Raw genomic sequence first — 24,376 nt, 5'->3', positions numbered from 1 at the left:
TTCTACTGACATAAGTGAATTCTCCATTATGCAGTTTATGATGCCAGGGTCTGTTGGAGAAAAGCTTAACAAATTGAGGGGCTTTCTATCCAGTCAGTACTTCACTGTTCAAACAGTAAAGATCCAGTGTCACTGCAGAGTTAGAGTTTGCCTGGTGTATCTAAAATTTTACCCTCTTTCCTATACATACACACATCCTTACACACTTTACATTGTGCTGTGGTCTGGCTGACTGACATATCATGCTCCAGCTCCCGACTGCATTTTAGTGGTTCTGGGGTCTTCTGAGTTAAAAAGAGCCTCTTTCTGTGTATGTAAAATATTTACCTCTCTCACAGTAGTGCCTGAGTTATCTGATGTTTGTAAACTACTTTGAGTTCCTTGATTGGACGGCACGGTCCAAGTCCACATAATCATCATTATTTATTAGTAGTACTGCTCTCTGTTTGACAGGAGCCAGCAGTCTTGGTGACTCAATTATTTAGTTAGGGTGAGATTTTTCAAAATCACCTAAGGAAGTGAAGAACACAAACCCCATTGAAAGTCACAGTGGGACTTGTGCTGCTAACTCCGTAGGCACTTTTTAAAATCCCACCTTTACTGTTTTCCTTTGTATGATAGTAGCACCAAGCAGGAGAGGGATCCTATTGGGCTGTGCCCTGCACACAGACATAGCAAGGATAGTCCTTACTCTGAAGAGTTTACAACATAAATAGACAAGACTGCGAAAGGAAGTATTATTACTTTCACTTTATAGATGAGGAACAGATGGATAAAGTAATGAGAATTAAGATCTGGCAGATCTGAGAATTGTCCCCATATCTTCAGAATCTTCAGCCTGTGCCTTAACCACGAGCCTATGAAGGTTCTAAGAAAGGAAATTCCCAAGTAGGAATAACTTTTCCTTTTCTCCAACTCCCATCTATTCCCAAATGTGTATAAACTACATTGCTTAGATGTAAATAGCTCTTATTATTAAATCAACAGAAGAAAGCTGTTCCTTAAAATGCAGCTTTTGTAGCATATATGGGTGTTCCCTTGCCATGAGAGAGGTTATGTTGTGATAAATGGGCCTACAAATTTCCACTAATTGTTCAACTGTAAAAAGTGAGAGAAAGTTCATAAAGTGCCACAATAAGTGATCACAACAAACATTGATGAGAAAAGACACAAAAAAGAGACAGACTGAATTAGTCCAAACAGAAAGGGCTGTACTGATTCCACTCAAGGACTGTGTTAAGATGATTGGTAAACAAGAGGAGTAGAGGAATGGAAATCAATGAACCAAAATTGGTGTGTTTAAAATTTGTCGATTGGGGGTTTTAACTTTGTTTAAAACTGTTCAGTGTTGATAGTGACTGGTCGTGTTAACACCTTTAACTCTTTGGATCTGCATATTCAATCTAAATGAATACATCAGATCCCAATGCCAACTGGTGTGGGAGGACAAAATAACTAGAGGCAGGATCCATGTAGGCAGTGCTTGGAGAAGAAAGAACAGTTCTGGTGGTAACTGAGATTCTTTGAGAGGACTGTCTGCATGGATCCACACTACTCGCCTTCTCTCGCTACTATTTTAGAACCTTATCGAAATGTCATTGTTGAATAGTTGCTATCAATGGTGCAGTATATCTCTAGTGCTGTAGGACCATTTCTCATCAGTTTTTTGTTTGGAATAATAATTTTTGTGTAGTGGCTTGCATCTAGGTATCTCCATTACTGATTTATGCCTTGCAATATATCTGTAATATGGATGAGTAGTAGTATCTCCATTTTGCGGATGGGGAGCAGAGGCACAGAGAGGTTTGCTCAAGGTCACACAGTAAGTCTGTGGTAAAGTTGTGTACTAGACTCAAATCTCCTCTCTCCAAGTGCCAAGCTTTAACCACTTAGACTGTGTGTCAGTTACTGCTCTTTTCTTTAGGCTTCTGTATCTGGAGTCACTGCTCGGCCCTTGACCGGCTGTGCTATTAGGCCACTTCCCAATAGAACAAGGGCAGCTCTGTCTGTTTGGCTGCCCAAAGGTTCCATCCCCTTTCAAGTCTAAACAGTGGCTGATGGCTGTAGGCTAGTAGAAATCTGCTTTGTAATTGGATTAAAATGTTTGAAACTTGTCCGGTAAGTAATATTTCCACTGACATCTTACTTCTAGCAAGTACACCTCTGCCCCGATATAACGCCTCCCGATAGAACCCAAATTCTGATCACGCGGTAAAGCAGGGCTGCGCGCTCTGGCGGATCAAAGCGAGTTCAATATAACGCGGTTTCACCTATAACGCGGTAAGATTTTTTGGCTCCCGAGGACAGCGTTCTATCGAGGTAGAGGTGTAGTAGAAAAATAGCCTGAACAAGTGGTTCTCTGTTACCTTTTAGTCTTCACTTCCTTTTGGAGAGGCAGCCATCTAAAATAGTATCTGGATAGCTTTAATTCCTTCCTGGAGCGTCACTTTCCTAAGAGTTTGAAGTCCCGCAATAGAAGTAGTGATTTAGTGGTGTTTCAGATATTTCTGACCCCACGGTGGTTTGATATTCTCCCATAGTAGTGTAAAAAACAAACAAAAAACCTTTTGTTTCTGTTAAGATTCTTTATAGCTGTTTTGGAGAAGCACTGTTAAGGAAAAGATTTAAATAATAAAAGGATCAGGGTGACACACTCAGCATTTACATACCCTGGAAAGTCTTGACTCTCATCCTTTTTTCCACAGGCCTCCAGAACTAGCATCAAAGTATGCAAATTTCTCTGAGGGAGTTTGCAAACCTGGGTATGCATCAGCGCTCATGACTTCCATCTTCCCAAAGTAAGTGATCAGTTCCCCAGTGTTTGTAATTGACAGCCCTGCTCTTCCCAAACTGTCTTCCCCCTCTGCATGCAGGATTCTCTGTAGGCCTGGCTTGACATGAGTAATTGGCTGTGAGTGAGGCCTCCCCATTTACCTCCCTAATCCTGTCTCCCCAGAAATGATCAGCAGGCTGGGAACAGAATATCTGTACTGGCTAAGATAAGGGGGGATACCCAGGGAACCATTTACTGTTGACAAGATAATAATGAATCCAATAAACCTGGAATGTAAGATGAAGTAAAGAGCAAGTCGTGCATGGACAACATGTGTTGTACATGGGTTGGTTCCTACAAAGCGACCAAGCCAATGCCAGAACATGTGATGCAATGTATAGTAAATACAATGTAATGTATAAATGTATATAAAGGAAGAGGTTTGCTGTGCAGCTTTGGATGTGTGGTATACGCTGTACCCACCCCCTATGCTGGAGCCTGATCGACTCAAGCGTAGTTTGATTGTATGCTAGTAAAGGAGCCTTGAGTGACGAGACTGGAATTGAACTGAGTTTGTGGGGAACCAAGTGGAAGAGGTCTCAGGGGAACCTCAGTATGCTACTCGTAGGTAGCTTGTCTTGTAGATGGTTGCTGCTTTATTTTGCTATTCTAGTTCCACTGGAAACTGGAACATAAAGCCCCTTGTAAAATCCTGGCTTTATGGAAATCAATGGGGTTTTGCCATTGACTTCAGTCGGGCCAGGATTTCACCCATGACTCTACAGTACGGTATCTTCATTGATGCAAGTAGTAGATCAACAAAGAGTGTAGGCTCAGTGCCAAATTCACTGCTGGTGTAAGCAGGTGCAACTCCATTGAAACGACAAGTGCAGCTTTATTTGTAAAATGAGATTTCGCATGGTCACTCTGGCCTAAATAATCCCATCGCTGGAAAATGGCATATGGCTCACAGCTCTCAATGTGATAGCATTGTCTCAGATTCATGGAGAACTCTGAATAGTTTTAATACAGGGTATTCCCATTCGGCCTTGCCACTGCCCCCAGTGTCTTGACCAAGGTCTTTCTGGTAACAGCAGCTCATTTCAGACAGAATGTCTTCTTCAGTTTCCCCATCTTGACGATTGGCTTCTCATTGCCAAGACACGTCAGGAAGCCTGTAAGTCAACCTCATCAGTGCTTCAGCTGCTTTCCTCTCTAGGAGTCAGTGTGAATTGGAAAAGTCTGTCTTTGCTCCACTGTGGACTATAGACTTCATAGGGGCCACTGTAGATCCAGTCATGGTGAGAATTTACCTATCAAGGGACATCAACAACCATAAGCAACCTAATAGATCAGGTTATGTACAACTCTCAAGCTCCAGTCAGATCTTGTTTTTCCCTCCTGGGGCACATGGCTTCATGTACTTACATTACCCTAGTCACCTGACTCCACTTAGATTGCCTTCAGACGGCGCTCCAGACCAAACACAGTATAATACCATAACAAGAATTTCTTCCAGAGTCACGTCTACCCTGAAGTGGTGGAAGTATTTCTGTCAGGTACATGTAGGCGTCCCCTTCCTATTGTTCTTGACAGGCAAGGTGATGGTTACAGACGCTTCTGTCTTACTGGTGGGCCCACATGGACAGCCATATGGCACAGAGCGCTTGGAGATCCTTAAAGACCGGGATGCACATCAACCTTCTGGCACCCTGACTAATCCAAGAAGCTTGCAAGGTTTGTTTACAATTCATCTGTCCCAACATGTCCACATAATGTCAGACGACAAGACAACCCTCTTTTTCACCAACAAACAGGGAGGGACGAAATCAGTCCCCTATGTGTAGAAGCAGTCGCCCTGTGGAATGGTGTATCAGGTATTGAATCAGCCTGTCAGCAGCTTATCGAATGTGTTGGTGGACACCCTCAGCAGGCATTTTGCCATGCATCGCATGACTCATTAGTAGATAGCTTCCTCGTTCAATGTGCTCCCCCACTCGGGATCTTTTTGCCCTTTGAATGAACAAGAACAGCAACATATATTGGTGCAGAGGAGCTCTAGGACTATGCTGTTAGGTCGATGCTCTCGTTCTCCCCAGGCAGACCACCTGAGCTATGCCTTTCTTCCCTTACCACTCCTACCTCAGGTGTTTCGGAAAACTCGTCGGGACAGGGCACCGTCCTCATCACCCCCAGTTGTCGCGCAGACAGTTTTGGTTCTCAAATCTCCTGTGAATGTCATCTCAGCCTCCATTCAGCATCCAGTCCTTTCCCAATCTCTTGACCCAGGAGAAGGGCAGGATCAAGCATCCCAATCCCAAAGTCTTACTCAACATCTGCAGAGCAGCTACATGGAGTTCCAGCCCCACGTTTGAGAGACCGTATGCACTAGTGCAGGACTGCACCGCATCCTTTGCGACAGCAGTTCTCCGAACGGCTCTGCATCCTTGCATCCTCCTCCTGCTGGTCAGTTACCCACAGTGGAATACACATAGGGACCAGCACTCAAAGAAGCAGAGGAAATTACTTAACTTGTGGTACAGATAGGGACCACACATCTCAAAGAGCTTCCATTTACCACAAGGAAAGTAACTTCCTCTTTCCATGTAATCACAAAATTCCTGAAGCTGGGCCTTTTGAGAAAAACACCATGGGCTAGATATACAAGGGGAGTTAGGCACTCCAGTGCTTAGCATTGCAATACTTAACTTTTAGGTGCCTTGCTGCCTAGAGGAATTCACAACCCTGAGTTAGGCACCCAGTCTCCCTATACAATGCCTGGGGAGAGTGAGGTGACTTTAAAAAAAAAAGGGGGGGGGAGCGGAGCGGCATGCTGAGCGGGGAGCCGCCTTAGCTAGCCAGTAGGAAATGTTGGGGGGCGGGGATGCCCCCCAAATGGAGTTAGGCTGGAGGGAGGTGCTGTGAACCCTCTCCTGGAGTTAGATGCCTAACCCAGATCAGCCCTTTCTCACGCGCATGAGGAAGTGCTGGTGCCTCCCTTATGCTCAGTTCTCTGGCCCAGGTGAGTGCTGAGCTGTAGGGTTGTACTCACTCACTCTGGCCCAATGACGGTATATTTCAGACAAAGGGGATATCTTCAACAGGAGGGATTGAGAGAGCCCTGCTCCAAAACACCTCCTGTAGCCCATTGGTTAGGGCACTCACCTGGGATGTGGGAGAGCTGGGTCCAAGTCCCTCTCTGAATCAGGCGGAGAAGGGATTTGAACCCAGGTCTCCTGCATCCTGAGTTAGTGCCACTGGGCTTGTGGATGCCACTGCTCACACCATATTTTGTGCAGAACCTGATCTGATAGCCATGTTCTTAGGCATTCTCTGGGCACCTCGACCAGAACAGGTCCTGAGGGCAAGATGCGGGGAAACACGGAGTTTGTGAAGCCTGCTGAAGCTTAGGCATGATTTAGGCCCTGAGCTGCTTGATGCTGTCAGAACTCGGGTGGCTTCGTGCAGGCCCAGTGTTGCTGGTCTTTCTGGCAGTGGGGAACCAGCTCTCATTTTCCCAGCCTGGCAGTGGGTCACACCAGAATGAGACTATTGCTGCAAGATTACAGTATTTTCATTGAAGCTCCTTTCATTCTTAATCTCCAGTCTCTGCTGTCTGTTACTTGGACTATCTGCCATGGAAAATCTACATGCAAGAGAGTGTATATAATTTTAGCAATGATTTCAGTGGCATTATAGCAGATTCTTAGTATGAGAGTAAAAAATACATCTGTTGTAGAAAGAGGAGTAACTAAATAAGGAGGGGAGGATGTTAAAAGCCGAATAAAATAGTTACCTCTTGTTTTACTGAAGTAATGGGCTTTGTTTTATATTAACTGATTCCACATATTGAAAATGTTGAAGTTGAATAAAGCCATACTTTAAAGTCTTGGAAACTAAAAGCCCTTTGTCTCTGCCTTCTAGGGTGACCAGATGTCCCGATTTTATAGCGACAGTCCCGATATTTGAGGCTTTTTCTTGTATAGAAGCCCATTACCCCCCTCCCCCTTCCCGATTTTTCACACTTGCTGTCTGGTCACCCTACTGCCTTCCCTGTCTAGGGGGAGAGGTCTGAAACTGACTGGTGCGTATGCCACCTTTAGAAAAAGCAACAAAACAAAAAGCAGACCTCCCGATTTGCTGTGAAGGGAGACGAACAGCCTCTCTCTCAGGAATGTGGCTGCTAAAAATCTATTTTGCTTGCTTGAGAGTAGACGTAGAGAATGATCACCACAGTATTTGCATATCAAAAGGATACCCCTAACCTCTGAGAAGGGTTGAGCTGCAGAGCTTTGAAATAGCTAACCGTGAGAGGGGAATGCTGGATTGTGAGGCTGAAAATGACTCGTCATAGGGGCAGGGCAAGACGATTTAATATAGCCATAAAGTTTAAGGCCCAAAGAGACCATTATGATCACCTAATCTGACCTCCTGCATAGTACAGGCCAGAGAACTTCACCCAGTGATTCTGATATCTGTCATATCCTAGTTATCTTGATTTAAAGATTTCAACTGATGGAGCATCTATTACATCTCTTGTTAAACTATTCCAATCACCCTCACTGTCCAAAATGTGCATCTTATTTCCAGTTTCAATTTTTCTAGCTTCAGCTCCCTACCATGGGATCTTGTGTCTTTTCCTGATAGCTTACAAAGCCCTAAGTATTCGATATCTTCTCCCTGAATGAGTACTTATAGACCATGATCAAGTCATCTTTAACCTTCTCTTCAGTAGCACTCTGTGTGTCTGGCTGTCATTATAAGGCCTGTTTACCAGATCTCGGATCATTCATGTAGCCCTTTTGTCAAATCTTTCCAATGTTTCAACATTCTTTTTACAGTGTGGAAACACCACAGTATTCCATTAGGTGGTTCACCCCTGCAATACACAGAAGTAATGACATCTCCCTACTCCCAACTAGATTCACCTCTACCCCGATACAATGTGACCCGATATAACACAAATTCGGATATAACGCGGTAAAGCAGTGCTCTGGGGGGGGGGGAGGGGCTGCGCACTCTGGTGGATCAAAGCCAGTTCAATATAATGTGGTTTCACCTATAATGCGGTAAGATTTTTTTGGCTCCCGAGGACAGCATTATATCGAGGTAGAGGTGTAGTCACCTGATGATGCATTCAAGAATCACGTTAGCTCTTTTAGATGTAATATTGTTCTGAAAGTTCATGTTCAGTTGATTATCTACCATAACTCCTAAGTTTTACTCAGAGTCACTGCTTTCAGGATACAATTTTCCAATCTGCATATACGGCCTATGTTCTTGTTCCTAGATATATGACTTGTATTTGGCTGCATTAAAATGCATATTCAATTGGTCCTAGCTTACTAAGAGATCTAGATGGCTCTGTATAAGTGATCTATCCTCATTCTCATTTTCTTCTCCATCAATCTTTGTGTCATCTGTGAACTTTATCAACAGTGACCTTTTATTTTCTTCCAGCTCGTTATTAAAAATATTGAATAATAATGTGTTGGGAATCAGTCCTAGCAGGAATCCATACAGAGCATCCTCACTAATTTCTGATTCCTCATTAGTATGTACTTTTTGAGATTTTTTTAGTTAGCTAGTTTTTAATCTATGATATGTGTCATATTGATCTTGTGTAGTGCTAATGTTTAATCAAAACGTTGTACAATACCAAGTCAGATGCCTGACAGAAGTCCAAGTTTATTATGTGAACTCACTTACCTTTATCAACCAAATTTTTAATCTCATCAGAGAATATTAAGTTCTTTTGACAAGTCCTATTTTCCATAAAGCTAATTAGTTATAGTACTGTCCTTTAGTTCTTTACTGAGCTAGTCTCATATCAGCCATTCCATTGTTTTGCCCAGGATTGATGTCAAACTAACAGATTTATACTTACCAGTTTATCCCATGTAATCTTTTTAAAATAGTGACACAACATTGGCTTTCCTCCTGCCCCTGGGAACGTCCCCAGTTTCCCAAGATTTATTACAAATTAACATGAACAGTCCAGAGAGCTCCTCGGCCTAAACTCTTCAGGGCAAGTTATCCAGACCTGCTGATTTTAAAAGGTTTAACTTGAATAGATTCTGTTTAATATCTTCCTTATTTACTGTTGAAGTAGAAAGTATTTAATCATCATTAGACAAATATATCATCCAGTTTTCTTCCAACAACCGAGCCAATAGTTATTCAATACTCCTGCCTTAGCTGCGTTATCATCAACAATTTCATCTAGTAACAGACCATTAGCGCTGCTAGGATTCCTTTTGTTCCTGATATATTGTTTTTAAATCTTCCTTATTGTGCCTAATCTTATTGGCGACGGATTTTTTCATTAGGAACTTCAGCTTTCCTTATCATTAGCATGCACACCTTAATTTCTATTTACATACATTGCAATTAGCTTCCCTTTTTTTATTTGTTTCATATTTATTTTTGATTGCTGCTTTCTCATGTCCCGTCTTAACCAGCATGTTTTCTGTTAACCAAAGTAGCCTTTTTTGGGTCAGGTGCAGGACTGCTGCCTGAGGAATGGTGTGGAGAAAATTGGAAGTAAAAGCACCCTCAGTGAAAACCAGTTCCTCAATGGCATCTCTGGGTTCTGGTTCAGTGAAAAATGCTATTTTTACTGGGACTTCGGTCAGCTTCAAGATTTCAGTACTCAGCTAATGTTTTGACCTTTTAATGGGGAACGCTAACTTGCTGCATTTGTGTTTACACCAGAGTGCTCTATATGCTTGGTCTGTTTTGTGTGTGTCTGCACATGACTGTCTCCCCTTTCTTTCTGTATACCCTATTCTTGATCAGAATAGAAAGGAAACTCCTGCCTGCAAACCACAAATCTGCTGTTCATATGCTTGTTAAACAGAGTTCAGCTGCCTACAGCTTTCCAACCACAGACTCGTGTGATGATGGCTGAGACTAAAAATAAGATTTGTGGTGGATTAGGGAAGGCGTGTTCATAGCCCATGAATGAGCCTGAATTTGCTGCTGAGAAGAGATAATATGGGGAAAGGGTGCTTAAAGGTATTTGACTCAATGAATGACAGCCTTACATGCTGAATGTCCCCCTCCCAAAAGAGGTTATCTCTTGAGATTCCCTTTGACCTAGAGAGTGAAGTGGATTTTGACCAAGGATGAGAATTTCAAAGCCAGGGTAGAGAGAAGAGGGGAAATTCAATAGCATGGTGGAACTGTAGGTCATAATGAGACCACAGCAATGAATGGACATACAAGGCAATGGAAAAGATGTGTATGACCACAGCTGTAGTGGTAAGAGTCTCTCTTAGTAACCCAAGTCATTGACATGAATCATAGACTTCCTTATTTTGTTGATGGCTGGGAGCAGAAAGGCTACAGTAGTTTGGTTAATTATTTTGTTGCCAGCTTTCTAGAGAATCCTAGATTGTCATTCTCTCAGTATTAACTCATTCCAGTCCAAGTGCTTTCATCTTTAAAACTACACCTCATTCTCCATGCTGAGAAAAACAACCCCCATTTGAGCACTGCTGAGTTTATATTTCCCTGCTGAGCTCTCTCTTTTTAAATAAGTTTCAAAACACATTTTAGCTCTCACAGAAGAAGAGGACAATAGCACAGAGTAGAGCCGTGCATAGAACGACAAGTGCTGTGTAAATTTCCACCCACTGCAATTCTGCCAGTGCCCCTCAACTCTGTTCTGCAGCATCCCTTGCTATTCTCATCTTGCTCTTCATCACTTCCCCTCTCTGTCTCTGTGGGTGCATGTCAATCCTAACCTGGACCCTGCTTCTCTTCCAGTCCTGGGCTTCTCCAAGCTCTGCCGATGATTCTCAGTCCTAACCTGCGGTACTCCCAAGGAGAGAGTGCTGGATCTTGACAAAATGTATTGTTCTTTTTTTTTTTTTTAATGTGGGTAAATGGGGAAGTAGGATGAGAGTATTACGCTCTCTTTCGCTGGGTACCTGAGGTAGGATTTGAACTTAAGACCCACATAATGAAAAGCTGAAGAGTTAACAGACCAGGCCACCAAACTCCATTCCACAGTGAGTTTTGCCACCTTTCTAAATATTTCTTCTTCAAAGTTAAATGGGCATGCATTTTTTAAGACATACATTTAGTGCAGTGTCTAGCACCATAAGGTCCCAATCTGGTTAACCCTATAGGTGCTTTCACAATTTACCTATTGAAAGAATACAGTTTAAAAAAAATCAAGATTTAAAATCCTACATGGAGCATATTGTTTACCTTAAAATTAAAAATCAACATAGTTTAAACGAAAAGGTCTTTCTCCCTTGCCAGGACTCCCCGTCACATGCTCGTGGCTGCTTGAAAAACAAAATCACATTCACTCAGTTCAGCTTCAGCACAAGTGCTGAAGTAGCTGCTAAGGTCTATTCAATTCAAAGGCTCCAATTCTCCTCACGGATTAATTCACCTCAACTAAACTGAGCTAGTTGTATCTGCTGTGGTTGTTCACCCCGCTGTGTTTTCCTATCAGAGAGATTTATTACAGTAAGGTTATTAGTTTAATAGCTTCATCACTTTTGCCACAAACCTATTAACTCACCATAGTTCCTCAAATCACAACAGGATAGAAGTGAGGGAGAACTCCTGCTACAAAATCAGAATGATTTAATTTTATCTAGCACTCTGCACGTGGAGTACCTGCTCCCTTCCCATCAACTCCTATTTTCTTTGTGAATTCAAAGTGCTGGTATCTTGGGTCTGGTCTTACCCATGCAAGTTAGCTCTGCTGGAGTGGACAGGTTAAAAGTGATGCCACTGCTAATTATTAGTGCACCAGGACCTTGTATAGAGAATGGGGGGAGGAGTTCAAATTGTTCACTGGGATTTTTTTTTTAATACTTCAGTGCATTTATTGATACATTTCAGAAAAATCTAAAAATCAACCCATCAATAATAATAATAATAGAAGAAGAATGTATAAAACCTTTAAAAAAGAGACAGCTTGTCTGAAGTGGGGATTCCAACTCCCAGGTACTGTAGTGCGTCCTGTCCTTGAAGATGAACTTGTAAAGCTTGACCACCCCCTTAATAGTACTGCATGTGCAACATGTCTTCACCAACCCCATGATATCAGTGCTGAACAAAAGGGTCCTGGGGAAGCTCTGGTTGTAATTTTTTCCTTCAAATATGGTTTATGCAATCTTTATGTTTGGAAAAAAAAAAAAAGCATTCCTCTGTTCAGTTTAGGAACCTCTTCAGAGTTTAGCATGGGACTGTATTGTTGTGTTGAACTAGAGCTGTTGGATTTTAATTGGGTCCATAGTTATCTTGAAATTGTGTCCCTTCGCCACAAATCCAGTTCAGTTCTGCACTGACACAAGGTCTTTGTACCTGAATCTTAATGTCTAGTTTTAGGTACCATATGGCCTCAAAATGTGAAAAGCAGAGACTGAAGTCATGTGGGTGACTTGTGTGGAACCAAGACAGATGACTATCAACATTGAGGGCCATTATCTGTGTCCATACAAGTACCTTGTGGCTGGTCAGCAGCAAATGACTGTAGGCAAGGCTGCTGAGCTTAACGGAAGTCTGGCCCAAAATAAATAGAGTGCTTTATGATAAACAAATACCCAGGCTACTTCAGAGGCAACTATACAAAACCATAGTAAGGTCAGCTCTTCTGTAAGTACCAGAGACGTGGGCGACCAAAAAGGCACTTGAGAAGACATGAAGCCATTGAAATGAGATGTTGGAGGGGTGGGAATGGCAGTGGGAGAGGTGACATTGCTGGCCACGTGCAGAATGATGTCATCGGGAGAGAGACCAAGGTCTGTGATATCCGGGCGAAGCTGCAAGAGAGGAGGCTGAGATGGTGTGGGTATGTACAAAGGATGGATGAAGGGGATCCTGTTAGGAAGGCATTTGAGATTGGAGTTCCGGGGTTGAGAACAAGAAGATAGCCAAGAAAATGGTAGTCCCATTGTGTACCAAGGGATGGAGTGAATATGGAACGAGAGTTGGACTGGCGAGCCTGGAAAAGCCTGATCTGGTGACCCATCCCCTGCTAGTTGGGAAAAAGGAAAGAAGAAGAAATCTTCTCAGGACCATGTGACTGTTGGGCTTGACTGTATTATGTTGCCCTTCTTTGAGTTATGGTCCCTATTGTATTCTACTGGGGGTTTATGCATGTGCAGCATGCATCTGGAGCTGGAGAATTTGAAAGTAATAGCGTCTGTTGGTCCGCACACGGGCCATTGCCTCACCTCATGGTTTCATCCAAGGAGATAAAGGGAGGGGTAGACTGACCACATCTCCAGTTCTTTCTCACTGCCGCATGGTCCCAAGAACCTCCAGTTGCAGGTAAGTAACCTCCTCTTGTTATGGTCGTGTCTAGAGGCCCCAGCTGAGAATGGGGTCCCATTGCTCTAAGTGCTCTACAGACTTAGTCAGAGGTCTCAATACAATTTACTTTTGAAACAGATGGCATTCCTGTGCTGGCATTCTAGAAAGGGGACAGTGTTCAGACTCCAGGTCATTCTTCAACTGAGATATTCTGCCATGGGATTTGTTCAGTCTGGATAGTATATGATGGAGACAGAAACTGTTTTAAGAGTCTGGGATTTTATTCAGCTTCCCAGTGACTGCTGCAATCATAACTCACTGAGGAAATTTGGAAATAACTGGCAGGAAAAAGGCTCCTTTGAACGCTGATCTGGTAAGTTCAGCATGGGTTCCTGGGCAGCGCAAACCATAGGCTGAAACTTACTTTCTTCTGCTGTTCTGAGACAAAGACCTAAGGAGATAGATTACCTGCACACTCTTCACAGTTTCAGGGTTGAGTTCTGGGTGACAAATCTATACAGGCATGTTTCCCTCAGGGGAACGCTAACTACTACCCACTTCCTTAGGTAGCCCCAGCGCTCAGTCCGTCAGACCTCATAACATCCCAAACCAATAGAAATGAAGGACAAAATAGCAACTAAACAGAATACAAGATGCTCCGAGCTATTACAACAATGAGTATTTCAAACTGCTGTAAAAGTACCTGTTTCCATGGGTGCTGAGTAACTGATGACTGGGACTCTTAGTAACTGATGGTGGGATGGATCAGTTGCTGATTACCTGTTCTGTTCATTCCCTCTGGGGCACCTGGCATTGGCCACTGTCAGCAGACAGGAGACTGGGCTAGCTGGACCTTTGGTCTGACCCAGTACGGCCGTTCTTATGGACAGAGGTTACCCAGACTGTACTGGATTGCAAAGGAAAACATCATGGCTGTACTGCCATCTGGGTTCCATCAGTACAGTGACTCTCTCCGCTTGTGCTTTTTACTGTGGTCCTGGGCTAAATACACAGTGAAAGAAAATCAAGGAGTGAATTAGGATAGTATTGTATTTCTTCCAAATCCTGCACGTGAGCTGTGCAGCACCCATCTCCTCCCTAAGCGTCAGTGTGAGAAATAATCAGTTGGCAAACAGTCCCACTCAGGATGTCCCCGGGTGGTCTTCTGTCACAGTGTGGTGGCTGCTTTTCATTCCAAAGAGCGTTCTTGCTTCCTCTTTGGAAGAATGCTCCTCTTGGTTTCAGGGAGGGAATAGGGGAGTTAACAAGCTGGAAAGAAGAGACGTTTACAGGAAAATTAGCAGCCTGGAGAATCTCCCTGGTTCCTGAAGGGCTCTTACAAACTGATGAAACACAAAACAATCGAAACTATCTAACCATGAAAGTGGTTAGATAGTTTGCTACACACTGAAAACAGAGGGTGACTATAAGTGGGATTTTTATTTTTTTATAATTTCAACAGATATCAATGTTTATTTTAAGAATTTTTTTATCAATTTAAATTGTCACAATTGTACAAAACTGTGTTTTAATCCTTTTATTTTATATTTTCAGTTGTGGGAAATTAAGGGATGTCAGACAATGGGGTTGCTCAGACAACCAGGATTCAAAAAGTTAAAGATTTATAATTATTAAAACACAAATTGTCAACAGCACATGTCAAAATATACAAAGTAAATATCTTTAAATCAATAAGTTCTCAAGCAGCATTTTTCTTACTTTGCCTCTCTGTAAATTTCAATTATTAATCAGTTAAAATATTTTTTCATCAGTTTGTCTATACAGTGAAATTGATATTTACCAATTAAAAATCTCATCCTTCCAAACCTATGGACACACAAACCTGCTTCACACAACCACAGTCAGTGTGTGGAACTTGTTGCCAGGGGATGTTGTGAAGGCCAGAAATAGAACTGGGTTCAGAAGGGAATTAGACAAGTTCCTGGAGGACAGGCCCATCAATGGCTATTAGCCAGGATAGTCAGGGACACAACCCCATGCTTATGGTGTCCCAAACCTCTGACTGCCAGAAGCTGGGGCTGAATGACAGGGGATAGATGGATCACTGGATAATTGCCCTTTTCTGTTCATTCCCCCCTGAAGCACCTGGCATTGCCCGTTGTCAGCAGACAGGATACTGGGCTAGATGGACCATTGGTCTGACTCAGTGTGGCCGTTCTTATAATTACAATAGTCTTAACACACACACACACCCTCTGGTACTCGCAGCCATGGAGCGGGGGTATGGGTAGGGGAGTTTGGCCTAGAAATTAGAGCAGAAGACGGGGGAGCCAGGACTCCAGGGTTCTGTTTCTGATGGTTGTGCCTTGACTCCCTGATTTTAAACAAGTCACTTTCCTGTCTGTGCCTCACTTTTTAGCAAATGGGGACATCAATATGTCCCTCCTGGGTGGGATGGGGGGTTGAGGCTACATCCCGGAGTGGCTCTAAGGTGCTTTGGATTGGGGGTGGGGTGGGCACAGCCAGTGGCTACCCCATGCTCTCATGGGGTAGCCCTGTCCTGCTTTTACACTCCCGACCTGGTAAAGTGTTTTACAGCCCTAGCAGACTGGCAGAGTGCTGGTCTCTGATTCTGTTCCCCTCTTCTCCCCTCCCCAGAGCCAAGCAGCCATCAGGGCAAGGAACAAAGAGCAGGTCTGGTTGTGCCAGCAGTGGGTCTAATGGGGTGAGGAAGAGGCTGGGGGAGGATGCACCACCTCTAGGAGGGGTGAGCTCGCAGAGCCACTGGTGTGTGTCCCCTGCAGACCAAGAAGAAAGGAATCTCTGCCCCCCAGGGTGGATGGGGAGGTGAGGCCCCAGGCTGGCAGTGGCTGCCCAGCCCTGTGTAAAGTTACCAGTGGGAACCCTCTGTGTGCTGGCTCAGGGGTCAGGGTGTGGAGGTGTGGGGCAGAGAGCCCGCAGAGGTTTGCACCAGCCCATGGCCAGGCTGGGATGTGATGTGGCATACACTCTGCTCTAGAACACCGGTTGTGGTGGGGAGGAGGAGGCCTCAGGGTGTGGAGCAAGAGCCAGATCCTAATTCCCTTTAATTTCAGTTGGAGTTAGGTGCCTAAATACCATGAGGATCTGGGCCAAGATCCTCAACCATCTGCTGTCATCACCGTGTGCGGGTGGAGGATACACCAGAGTCGCCCCCGACCCACAGCATTCCTGGCTGGCTGCTGGAGTATTTGCGTGGCACCGTGCCATCCAGCTTGCTTCGCCCTTCTCTGGGCCCCTCCATCCCAAGGTTTACAGGCAGCCGTTGGCCACCCTTACAAACTTTGGTGCTTTAACTGTGCCAGCAGAGTTAAAGTGGCAAAAACTCCTAGTGTAGAAGCAGTTAGACTAGTATAAAATTACTTAGGCTAGTGTAGTGTATTCTGGTTTGGTGATGCCAAATAAGTTCCAAATGTATGAAGTATTTTGTCCCAGTGCAAAGGCACCAGTACATGGGGGGATAGCTCAGTGGTTTGAGCATTGGCCTGCTAAACCCAGGGTTGTGAGTTCAGTCCTTGAAGGGGCCACTTGGGGATCTGGGGCAAAATCAGTACTTGGTCCTGCTAGTGAAGGCAGGGGGCTGGACTCAATGATCTTTCAAGGTCCCTTCCAGTTCTAGCAAATGGGATATCTCCATTAATTATTATTATTAGTGCTAAAATCACTTCCCAGCCAATATGGTTGTGCTGAAATATCATGATGGGTCAGGGCAAATGGGCTTTACTGCCAGGTTATTCCAATTTAAATGCCTGCATGCGTCTGGTTTTATTTCTACTCCTAAATAATCAGATGTGCCTCTGGTTGTGGGCTCTCTGCTTTCTCATGTCTCCATCTGAAATGGTCATTTACAGGCTTGGATTTATTTATTTAAATTAATTGACTATTAAAGCAAGAGAAAAGAACTTGTTTGGGGAAGGAGCTACTCCAAATATTAGGAGCTGTTACAATTACTTCAGGAAAGGAGGAACAGAAGCAACTGACCAGAGCTGGGCCGTCAGTGGAGAAGCAGTTTGGAGCTTTCTTCATCATCATGGACTGCTGCAGTGACCGGTCTGCTACAAACTGTACAAGGCCCACACCCTGGGCTAGCCTCTCACTGCTGAGCCCTGCACCTGCAGCTCAAGTACTTTGGACAGCAACCTTTATGGTTCACAGCACAACGCTCCTTAGGCTGTACATCTTACACTTTGTTTTTGGAGGGGGGGGAACAACTCTTGAAGAGTGTGCTAACGGGAATGCTCAAAGCTTCGCCAAGTCATTCACCAGGCGGCAGATGAGAGAGGAGCAACACAAGCAAGCTGTTCCCTGTGTCCTGTGTTTAGATTTCGATGCTGTTTTGTAATGCAGGGCCTGATGGATGGATAGATATTTAAAGCTACCAGCTCCGGGCTGCCTTCATGTAACCTGTGTTTTGGCAAACAGGCGCCTCCGTGGAGCAGGTTGTGGCAGACTCTCTGCTTTTGATTTGTGTTTCTTGTTTACTTAAACATCACCTGGGGGATTGAGACAGCGGTCACGGAAGATGTGGGGCTCAAAGCGCTGTTGAATAAGTTAGCGTGCATTCTCCCACTGCTGAACTTGTTCCTGCTGCGCTGTGCCTGTTGGCAGGGGAGTATCCATAACTCAGGGAGGGCAGGGCAGACGTACAGGTCCTGGTGTAAGAGGAGAGGAGTGTGAAAACCCCACCACCTTCCTCACAAAACCTGAAATGCTGTCTGGGACTATTGGCCCCCAACAGAATCAGCCTTTGGCTCTCCTTTGGCCAGCCTTGCTCTACTGGCAAACTACAACGGACTATTTATGGAACAACAGGATACTAAACAGTTTATAAAGGCAGAGTCTGTTTACTTCTGCTGTGTAGCTGGTCATTTCAAGTGGGGATTTCCTCATAGGTCCAGGATAAAGAAACTTGGCTTAAATAAACACATGTTTGTAAGGAAACTGATCACCCTACACTGGAATGGCTCAACAGTTCACTGCTGTTAAACTATCCTGGATCAAGTTCTGTTCTCACTTACCTTTGAACTTCTTTGGGTTTCATAAGAATAACAGTATTTGGCTCCTTGCATGTTGTGAGCATGTGAAATTACTTGGGGTTTCCTTGATGGTACAAGTATCAGAGGGGTAGCCGTGTTAGTCTGAATCTGTAAAAAGCAACAGAGGGTCCTGTGGCACCTTTGAGACTAACAGAAGTACTGGGAGCATAAGCTTTCGTGGGTAAGAACCTCACTTCTTCAGATGCAAGAAGTGCATCTGAAGAAGTGAGGTTTGCATCTGAAGAAGTGAGGTTCTTACCCACGAAAGCTTATGCTCCCAGTACTTCTGTTAGTCTCAAAGGTGCCACAGGACCCTCTGTTGCTTCATGGTACAGTAAGAGTAGAACTCCTTTCAGGGATGGGAGCAATGTCTGTGCCTTTCCCTTTGCTTTCAGACTGCTATTTGAAAAGCATTTTTCTGTGCCCTCTGTGGTACACATTAGATCAAGAAAAGAGAAGTTAATTCCCTGCAAAAAGAGCAAGACAGTTTTCTGTCCTGCTCAGCCAGCCAAGTAGGATTTTCTCCTGGGTTCTGCAGGAGAGGTAATTTTAGCAGGAAGAGGAAGTGTCCTTGCCCTCCTCCCAGTTCAGTGCGGCAGCCAATCTGGGAAGTTCCCAACTAGAGGGCTTGAAGTGTCTGAGAGATACTGACTGCGGAAGCACCCCTGGGTGACATGCTTTTCTCTCTGGTCACACAACTCTGGTAGATGAGAGCTAGGGCACTCCCAAATCAAGCCCAACAAGGAGGCATGGGAGCATCTGGAACTAACGGCTTTGTTCATATCCAGCAGCAGGACTTGGCTTCCCCCATGTGGCAAGACAACAGAGATAGGCAGGGCCTAGACAGAGCCCTGACCCAGGGTCATGGAGAGTCTAGGGAATGGACTGAGCTACCCTCACCAGACAATGACGTCTCTCTCTGGATCTGGCAGAGGACCCTGTCTGAGGAATGAAGCTGAAGGGAGCCTCGGGTTCCCTTTCTATAAACTGGTTAAAGCAGGGAAGCTTGTGCATTAAAATATTTCTCCTTTAGGATCTTTCTAGCATTTGATGCTAAGACCCTGACTACTCTAACAGAAAACGCGTCCCCGTCCTGCAACCCTTCTCCTGTTTGCTTCTTGCTTGCTGCCAGATTAGCTGTGTAGCAACGCAGTTCTTGCAGGCGTGTAACACTTCAGCATGTAGTGTGTTTTTATTCCTGGAAATCCTGGAGGAGGAAAGAAGCAGCCCCCTCTCTGGGTAGCGCTACGGCCGTTGTGCACAGGTAGCATCTAGACACTGCTCTGCTGTCTGAGTTTGAGGAAGCAGTGACAGTAGCAGGCCTTCTGACAGGAACAGGAGCTGTACCGGGAATGCAGCTGCAGCAGGTGGCTGTAAGACGCAGAAAGAACCCACGCTGAGTTTATCATGCCGGCCATTAGAACGATCATCTGTCAGTGTCGAAACCAAACACACGTGCTGGGGAAGTCACGGAGTCATTGTGACAGATGCCATTTGGGGGTCACCCGTACAGACTCCTTTTAACGACTAGAGGCGCACTTTTTAAGCAGTTTGTTGTCTTTGTTGTGAAATGTTTGTCTTTATTCATGCACTATTTGTTTCATTTTGGTGAAGGTACTTAGCTTTTTACAGTGAGGGGGAGTGCGCTGAAAGTCGCCCCCACCAGTGAGTTTATTATGGATATTTTCACTGACAGGGCTGTCTTTATTCAGTTAGATTCAAAATATTTCAATGTCATTTTATGATTAACAGAAGATTCCATAATTAAAACAAGCTAATACCAGGAGGGTGGTTTATTCTGAGATAATCCTGTCTCTAGCTAGACGTAGGGAATGTTTGTCTCGTGGGATTGCAAAGCCTTCCTTGTCCTATACCCCCTTTACTCCACTGAAGTCAAATCAGCTGAGTTGTTTCCCAGCACACTAATTGCTCTTGGTTTATTATAGAGACTATTTGGTGCCCTTTCTGGAGGACTGTTTGTTCCGGACAGCATGTTTTAGTATATGTTTGTATGTGCTGGCAGATTTTTCAGGTTTTTATTTTTTTTAAAAGGTCACCCTGGGTTTAGGAAAGTTTAGAGAGCAGCAACAGCTAAAATAGACACAAGTAATTCAAACAAATCTAGAATCGTGGAATTCTCTTCATTCTAGATGCTTCTCAGTATGAACTGCCCTAGAATTGCCAAATGACTTGACTGAATTGACCCGTTCAGAGCCGAACTCTTTTCATTTGTTGCTTTTTGTGCATCGCTGCCTTAGGGCTTTCATAGACTTCTAACCCTGCGATTGGTTACTGGTTTATCTCTGTGCTGCACGGCTGTCTCCCTACTGCATCATTTCAGTCATTCCTGGTGACCACAGCCCAGCCCGGAAGCCACTCTGTGCATGCATTGCTCCTGTGGGCTGCTGCATCGTTTCCAGGTCATGCTGTTCCATTTGCTCCATGGGCTGCCAAGCCTCCGTCTCCATGCTGCGCCGTTCCTTTGGGTCACAACACTGTTAGCATGCACCTTGGGCCACTGTTCAACTCGCAGCAGCAGTGTGCCATAGATTCATCGCCTCGTTCTACTCACACAGGCTATTGCTGCAATAATAGGGGTTCAGTGCTGCTGGTGTTGCATTACTTTGTTGTCTCTGAATGTGCAAGACCTGTTCAGCAGCCATCTGATAATGATCTGATTGGACTAGTTTGATGTGTTGCCATGGTAAGCAGCACTGGAAATAGCAAATAACTGTAAGGGGCGAGGAAACCTGAACCTTTCGAGTTCTGGACTGGCTTCCGAAAATGGAAGATCAGCAAGGTGATGTGGGAGCCCTGGATCCAAGCCGCTGAGTAGTGGAACTAAACTGTCCCGTGAGCGAAATTACGTATCCTACGGCGCCATAAACCATGGGATTCCATTCAGGAATTGCTTCACAAACAACCTCAGAATATTCCTAAGATTTGACCTTTGCCTTCCATCTGCTCAGCTCAGCTCTCATCTCATCCTTAGGGATGGGGGAGGAAAAGGAGGGGAGTGAGATGAGGCAAAAGGATCCTGTGATGGAGTGTCTACCCACACTCACCCTGCAGGGTTTAATGCAGGCCAGATAGGCCAATTAACCAATTTGGCAGCTAATTAAGGAGGCTTAGCTGGGCAGGAATAGGCAGGGCCTATAAAGCCCAGGAGCTGAAAGGAAAAGGGGCTGCTGGGAAAAGACAGACACTCCCACGAGAAAGGGAGGAGTGAGTGGAAACTGCAGGCTGCAGTCACTCCCTGGGAAGAAGGAGGCGGCTTTGGGAACTGATAGGCCCAGGAAGACAAGGGGAACCAGTAGCAGGAAGAAGCCCAGGGATAGTGTAGTGAGGGCAGAGAGACAAGGCCCAGACTGCTGATCTGAATGCCCCTGGGCTGGAAGCCGGAGAAGAGGGCAGGCCCGGGTTCCCCTACCAGCCACTGGGTGAGTGGCACCGAGGCATTGAGCGAGGGGACTGCCTAGGTCTATCGAGGGACTAAACCCTCCCCAGAAGGGGGGAACACGGACAGTGACACGGCTGGAGGGCCAAGCCATGAAAAGGACACTGTGGTTCTTGAGGCTGCGAGAGGGGTTGCAAGCAGACGGCAGAGACAGAGTGATGGTGTGCGCAGCACGGACGGGGGGCGTCAGCCTCGAGCTAATCCCCAGAGTACCGGGAGGAGGTGCCATTCTGGCAGTGAGTGATGTGACCCGTGACAGGTCCCAACATGTCTGTTTGGAGTAGGGAGGTACCCCAATTTGAAACAAGTGATCTACCTCTGCCAAATGCTTCCACGAACCAGCCCAAGGAGTTGGAGCCTGGGATGTTGACCAGATTGTCCACCTTCGGGATAGAGCAGAGGAAGGATGATGCTTTAAACTGGGATATCACCTAATTCCTGTCATTAATCAGAGGGTAGTGAAACCTGCTCAGAGTGTTCTGGACACTCCTGGAATGCAGGACAAGAGAGAACAGAAGATCAAAAACCAAACTCCATTTGGAATAACAGAAATCCAGTGTTGAGGGAATTCACTCAAAGGTGACCCAAAATGTTATGTGTCAGTCTCATGAGAAGTTTCTGAATTATGAAATGTCAGGCTGGAAGGGAACTTATGTGGTCTTCAAGTCTAGTCCCCTGCACTGAGGCAGGACCAAGTAAAACTAGACCATCCCTGACAGGCGTTTGTCCAACCTGTTCTTAAAAACCTCCAGTGAGGGGGATTCCACAGCCTCCCTTGGAAGCCTGGTCCAAAAGTTAACTACCCTCATAGCTAGAAAGTTTTTCCTAATACCAAACGTGATATCCTATATCAAAAAGTGTTACATGCAGCACAGGGGAAATCTATATTAGACCTCACTGTGACCCATAAAGAGGAATTGATCACAGAACTAAAAATTAATGGTAACTTAGGTACAAGTGATCATGACACAATTACATTTGTTATGTGCAAACACAAAGTCCAGACCAGTGAGATATGTATATATATTCTTGGTGCTTTAAAAGGGTCAATTTCACGGAGCTGAAAACAATTATGGGACAAATCAGCTTGAGGAAGAATTTAGTGAGGAAAAATGGGAATTGTTTAAGAACACCTTACTAGATGCCCCAAAAGCTACAATCCGACAGTCAAGGAAGAAGGCCATATTGGTTTAAAAATGACTTGGTTTAGGGAGGAAGTAAAGGGAGCTATAAATATAGAACAAATGGAAGAAAAGGGAAGCTGATAGTAATGAATATAAATCAGAAGTTAGGAATTGTAGAAAATTGGTGAGGGAAGCTAAGGGACACAAGGCAAAATCTATGGCCAGCAGAGTTAAGGGCATGAAGAAGTTATTAAAGTATATTAGGAACAAAAAGAATCCTAACAATAGTATTGGTGCATTACTAGATAGAAATGGTAAAATTGTCAATAATAAAACAGAAAAAGCAGAAGTGTTCAATAAATATTTCTGTTCTGTATGTGGGGAAAAAATAGATGATCTAGTCAGGTCATATGCTAACACTCTTTCCATTCCATTAACATTTGAGAAGGATGTTAAGCAGCAACTACTGAAGTTAGAACATTTTTAAAATCAGCAGGTCTGGATAACTTGCATCCAAGAGTTTAAAAGAGCTGGCTGGGGAGCTAAGTGGACCATTGATGTTGCTTTCCAATAAGAAGTCTTGGAACACCAGGGAAGTTCCAGAAGACTGCAAGAAAGTTCTTGTTGTACTAATATTTTAAAAGGGTAAATGGGATAACCCAGGTAACTACAGGCCTGTCAGTCTGACATCGATCTCTGGCAAAATAATGAACAGCTGATACTGGACTCGATTAATACAGAATTAATGCCAGTCCACGTGGGTTTATGAAAAATAGATATCAAGTCAGTTTGATAGGATCTTTTTTTGATGAAATTACAGGTTTGGTTGATAAAGTAATAGTGTTGACTTCTGTAAGGCACTTGACTTGGTACCAATGACATTTTGATTAAAAAACTAGAACAATATAAAAGTAACATGGCACACATTCAGTGGATTAAAAACTGGCTAACTCAGGTCTCAAAATGCAATAGTAAATGGGGATTCACCATTGAGTGGGTGTTGATGTTCTAGTGGGGTCCTGTAGGACTCAGTTCTTGGCCCTACGCTATTTAACATTATTGTTAATGAGTTAGAAGAAAACAAAATCATCACGGATAAAGTTTGCAGATGACACAAAAATTTGGGGAGTGGTAAATAGTGAAGAGGACAGGTCATTGATACAGAGAGATCTGGATTTCTTGGCAAGGTGAGCACAAGCAAACAATATCTGTTTTAATATGGCTAAATGTAAACGTATACATCAGGGACAAAGAATGTTGGCCATACTTACAGGATGGGGGATTCGATCCTGGGAATCAGTGAGTCTGAAAAAGGTTTTGGGGGGGTCATGGTGGACAATCAGCTGAACATGAGCTCCCAGTGCGACACTGTGGTCAAAAGAGCTAAGGAGCAGAGAGGTTATTTTACCTCTATATTTGGCACTAGTGCGACCGGTGCTGGAATCCTGTGTCTTTCTGCTGTCCACAATTCAAGAAGGATATTGATAAATTGGAGAGAGATCAGAGAAGAGCTACCAGAATGATTAAAGGATTAGAAAATGTGCCTTTAGTGATCGATTCAAGGAGCTCAAGCTATTTAGGTTAATCAAGAGAAGGTTAAGAGCGGATTACCGTTTATAAGTATGTACATGGGAAACACATTTAATAATGGGCTCTTCAATCTAGCAGAGAAATTTATAACACGATCCAGTGGCTGGAAGTTGAA

General features: G+C 44.3%; 1 protein-coding gene across 11 annotated transcripts in view; it reads left to right on the top strand.

Moving 5' to 3' along the window:
- Positions 1-24,376, top strand: part of ST3GAL3 (ST3 beta-galactoside alpha-2,3-sialyltransferase 3) — a 382,649-nt gene that overhangs the window by 179,988 nt on the left and 178,285 nt on the right. For 9 of the 11 annotated variants that reach the window (XM_054038595.1, XM_054038593.1, XM_054038592.1 and 6 more), the window contains one exon: positions 2,706-2,798. The exons of the other annotated variants lie outside the window; for them this stretch is intronic. In XM_054038595.1, coding sequence (XP_053894570.1) covers positions 2,706-2,798 — 93 coding nt within the window. The remainder of the gene's footprint in view (positions 1-2,705; positions 2,799-24,376) is intronic. 11 annotated transcript variants of the gene reach the window in all.

The sequence above is a fragment of the Malaclemys terrapin genome, chromosome 8 (genome assembly GCF_027887155.1).
Source record: "Malaclemys terrapin pileata isolate rMalTer1 chromosome 8, rMalTer1.hap1, whole genome shotgun sequence".
In the NCBI taxonomy this organism is placed as follows: domain Eukaryota; kingdom Metazoa; phylum Chordata; order Testudines; family Emydidae; genus Malaclemys; species Malaclemys terrapin.
The sequence above is the reverse complement of the archived record's forward strand: the minus strand, read 5'-3'. Positions and strand labels throughout refer to the sequence as shown.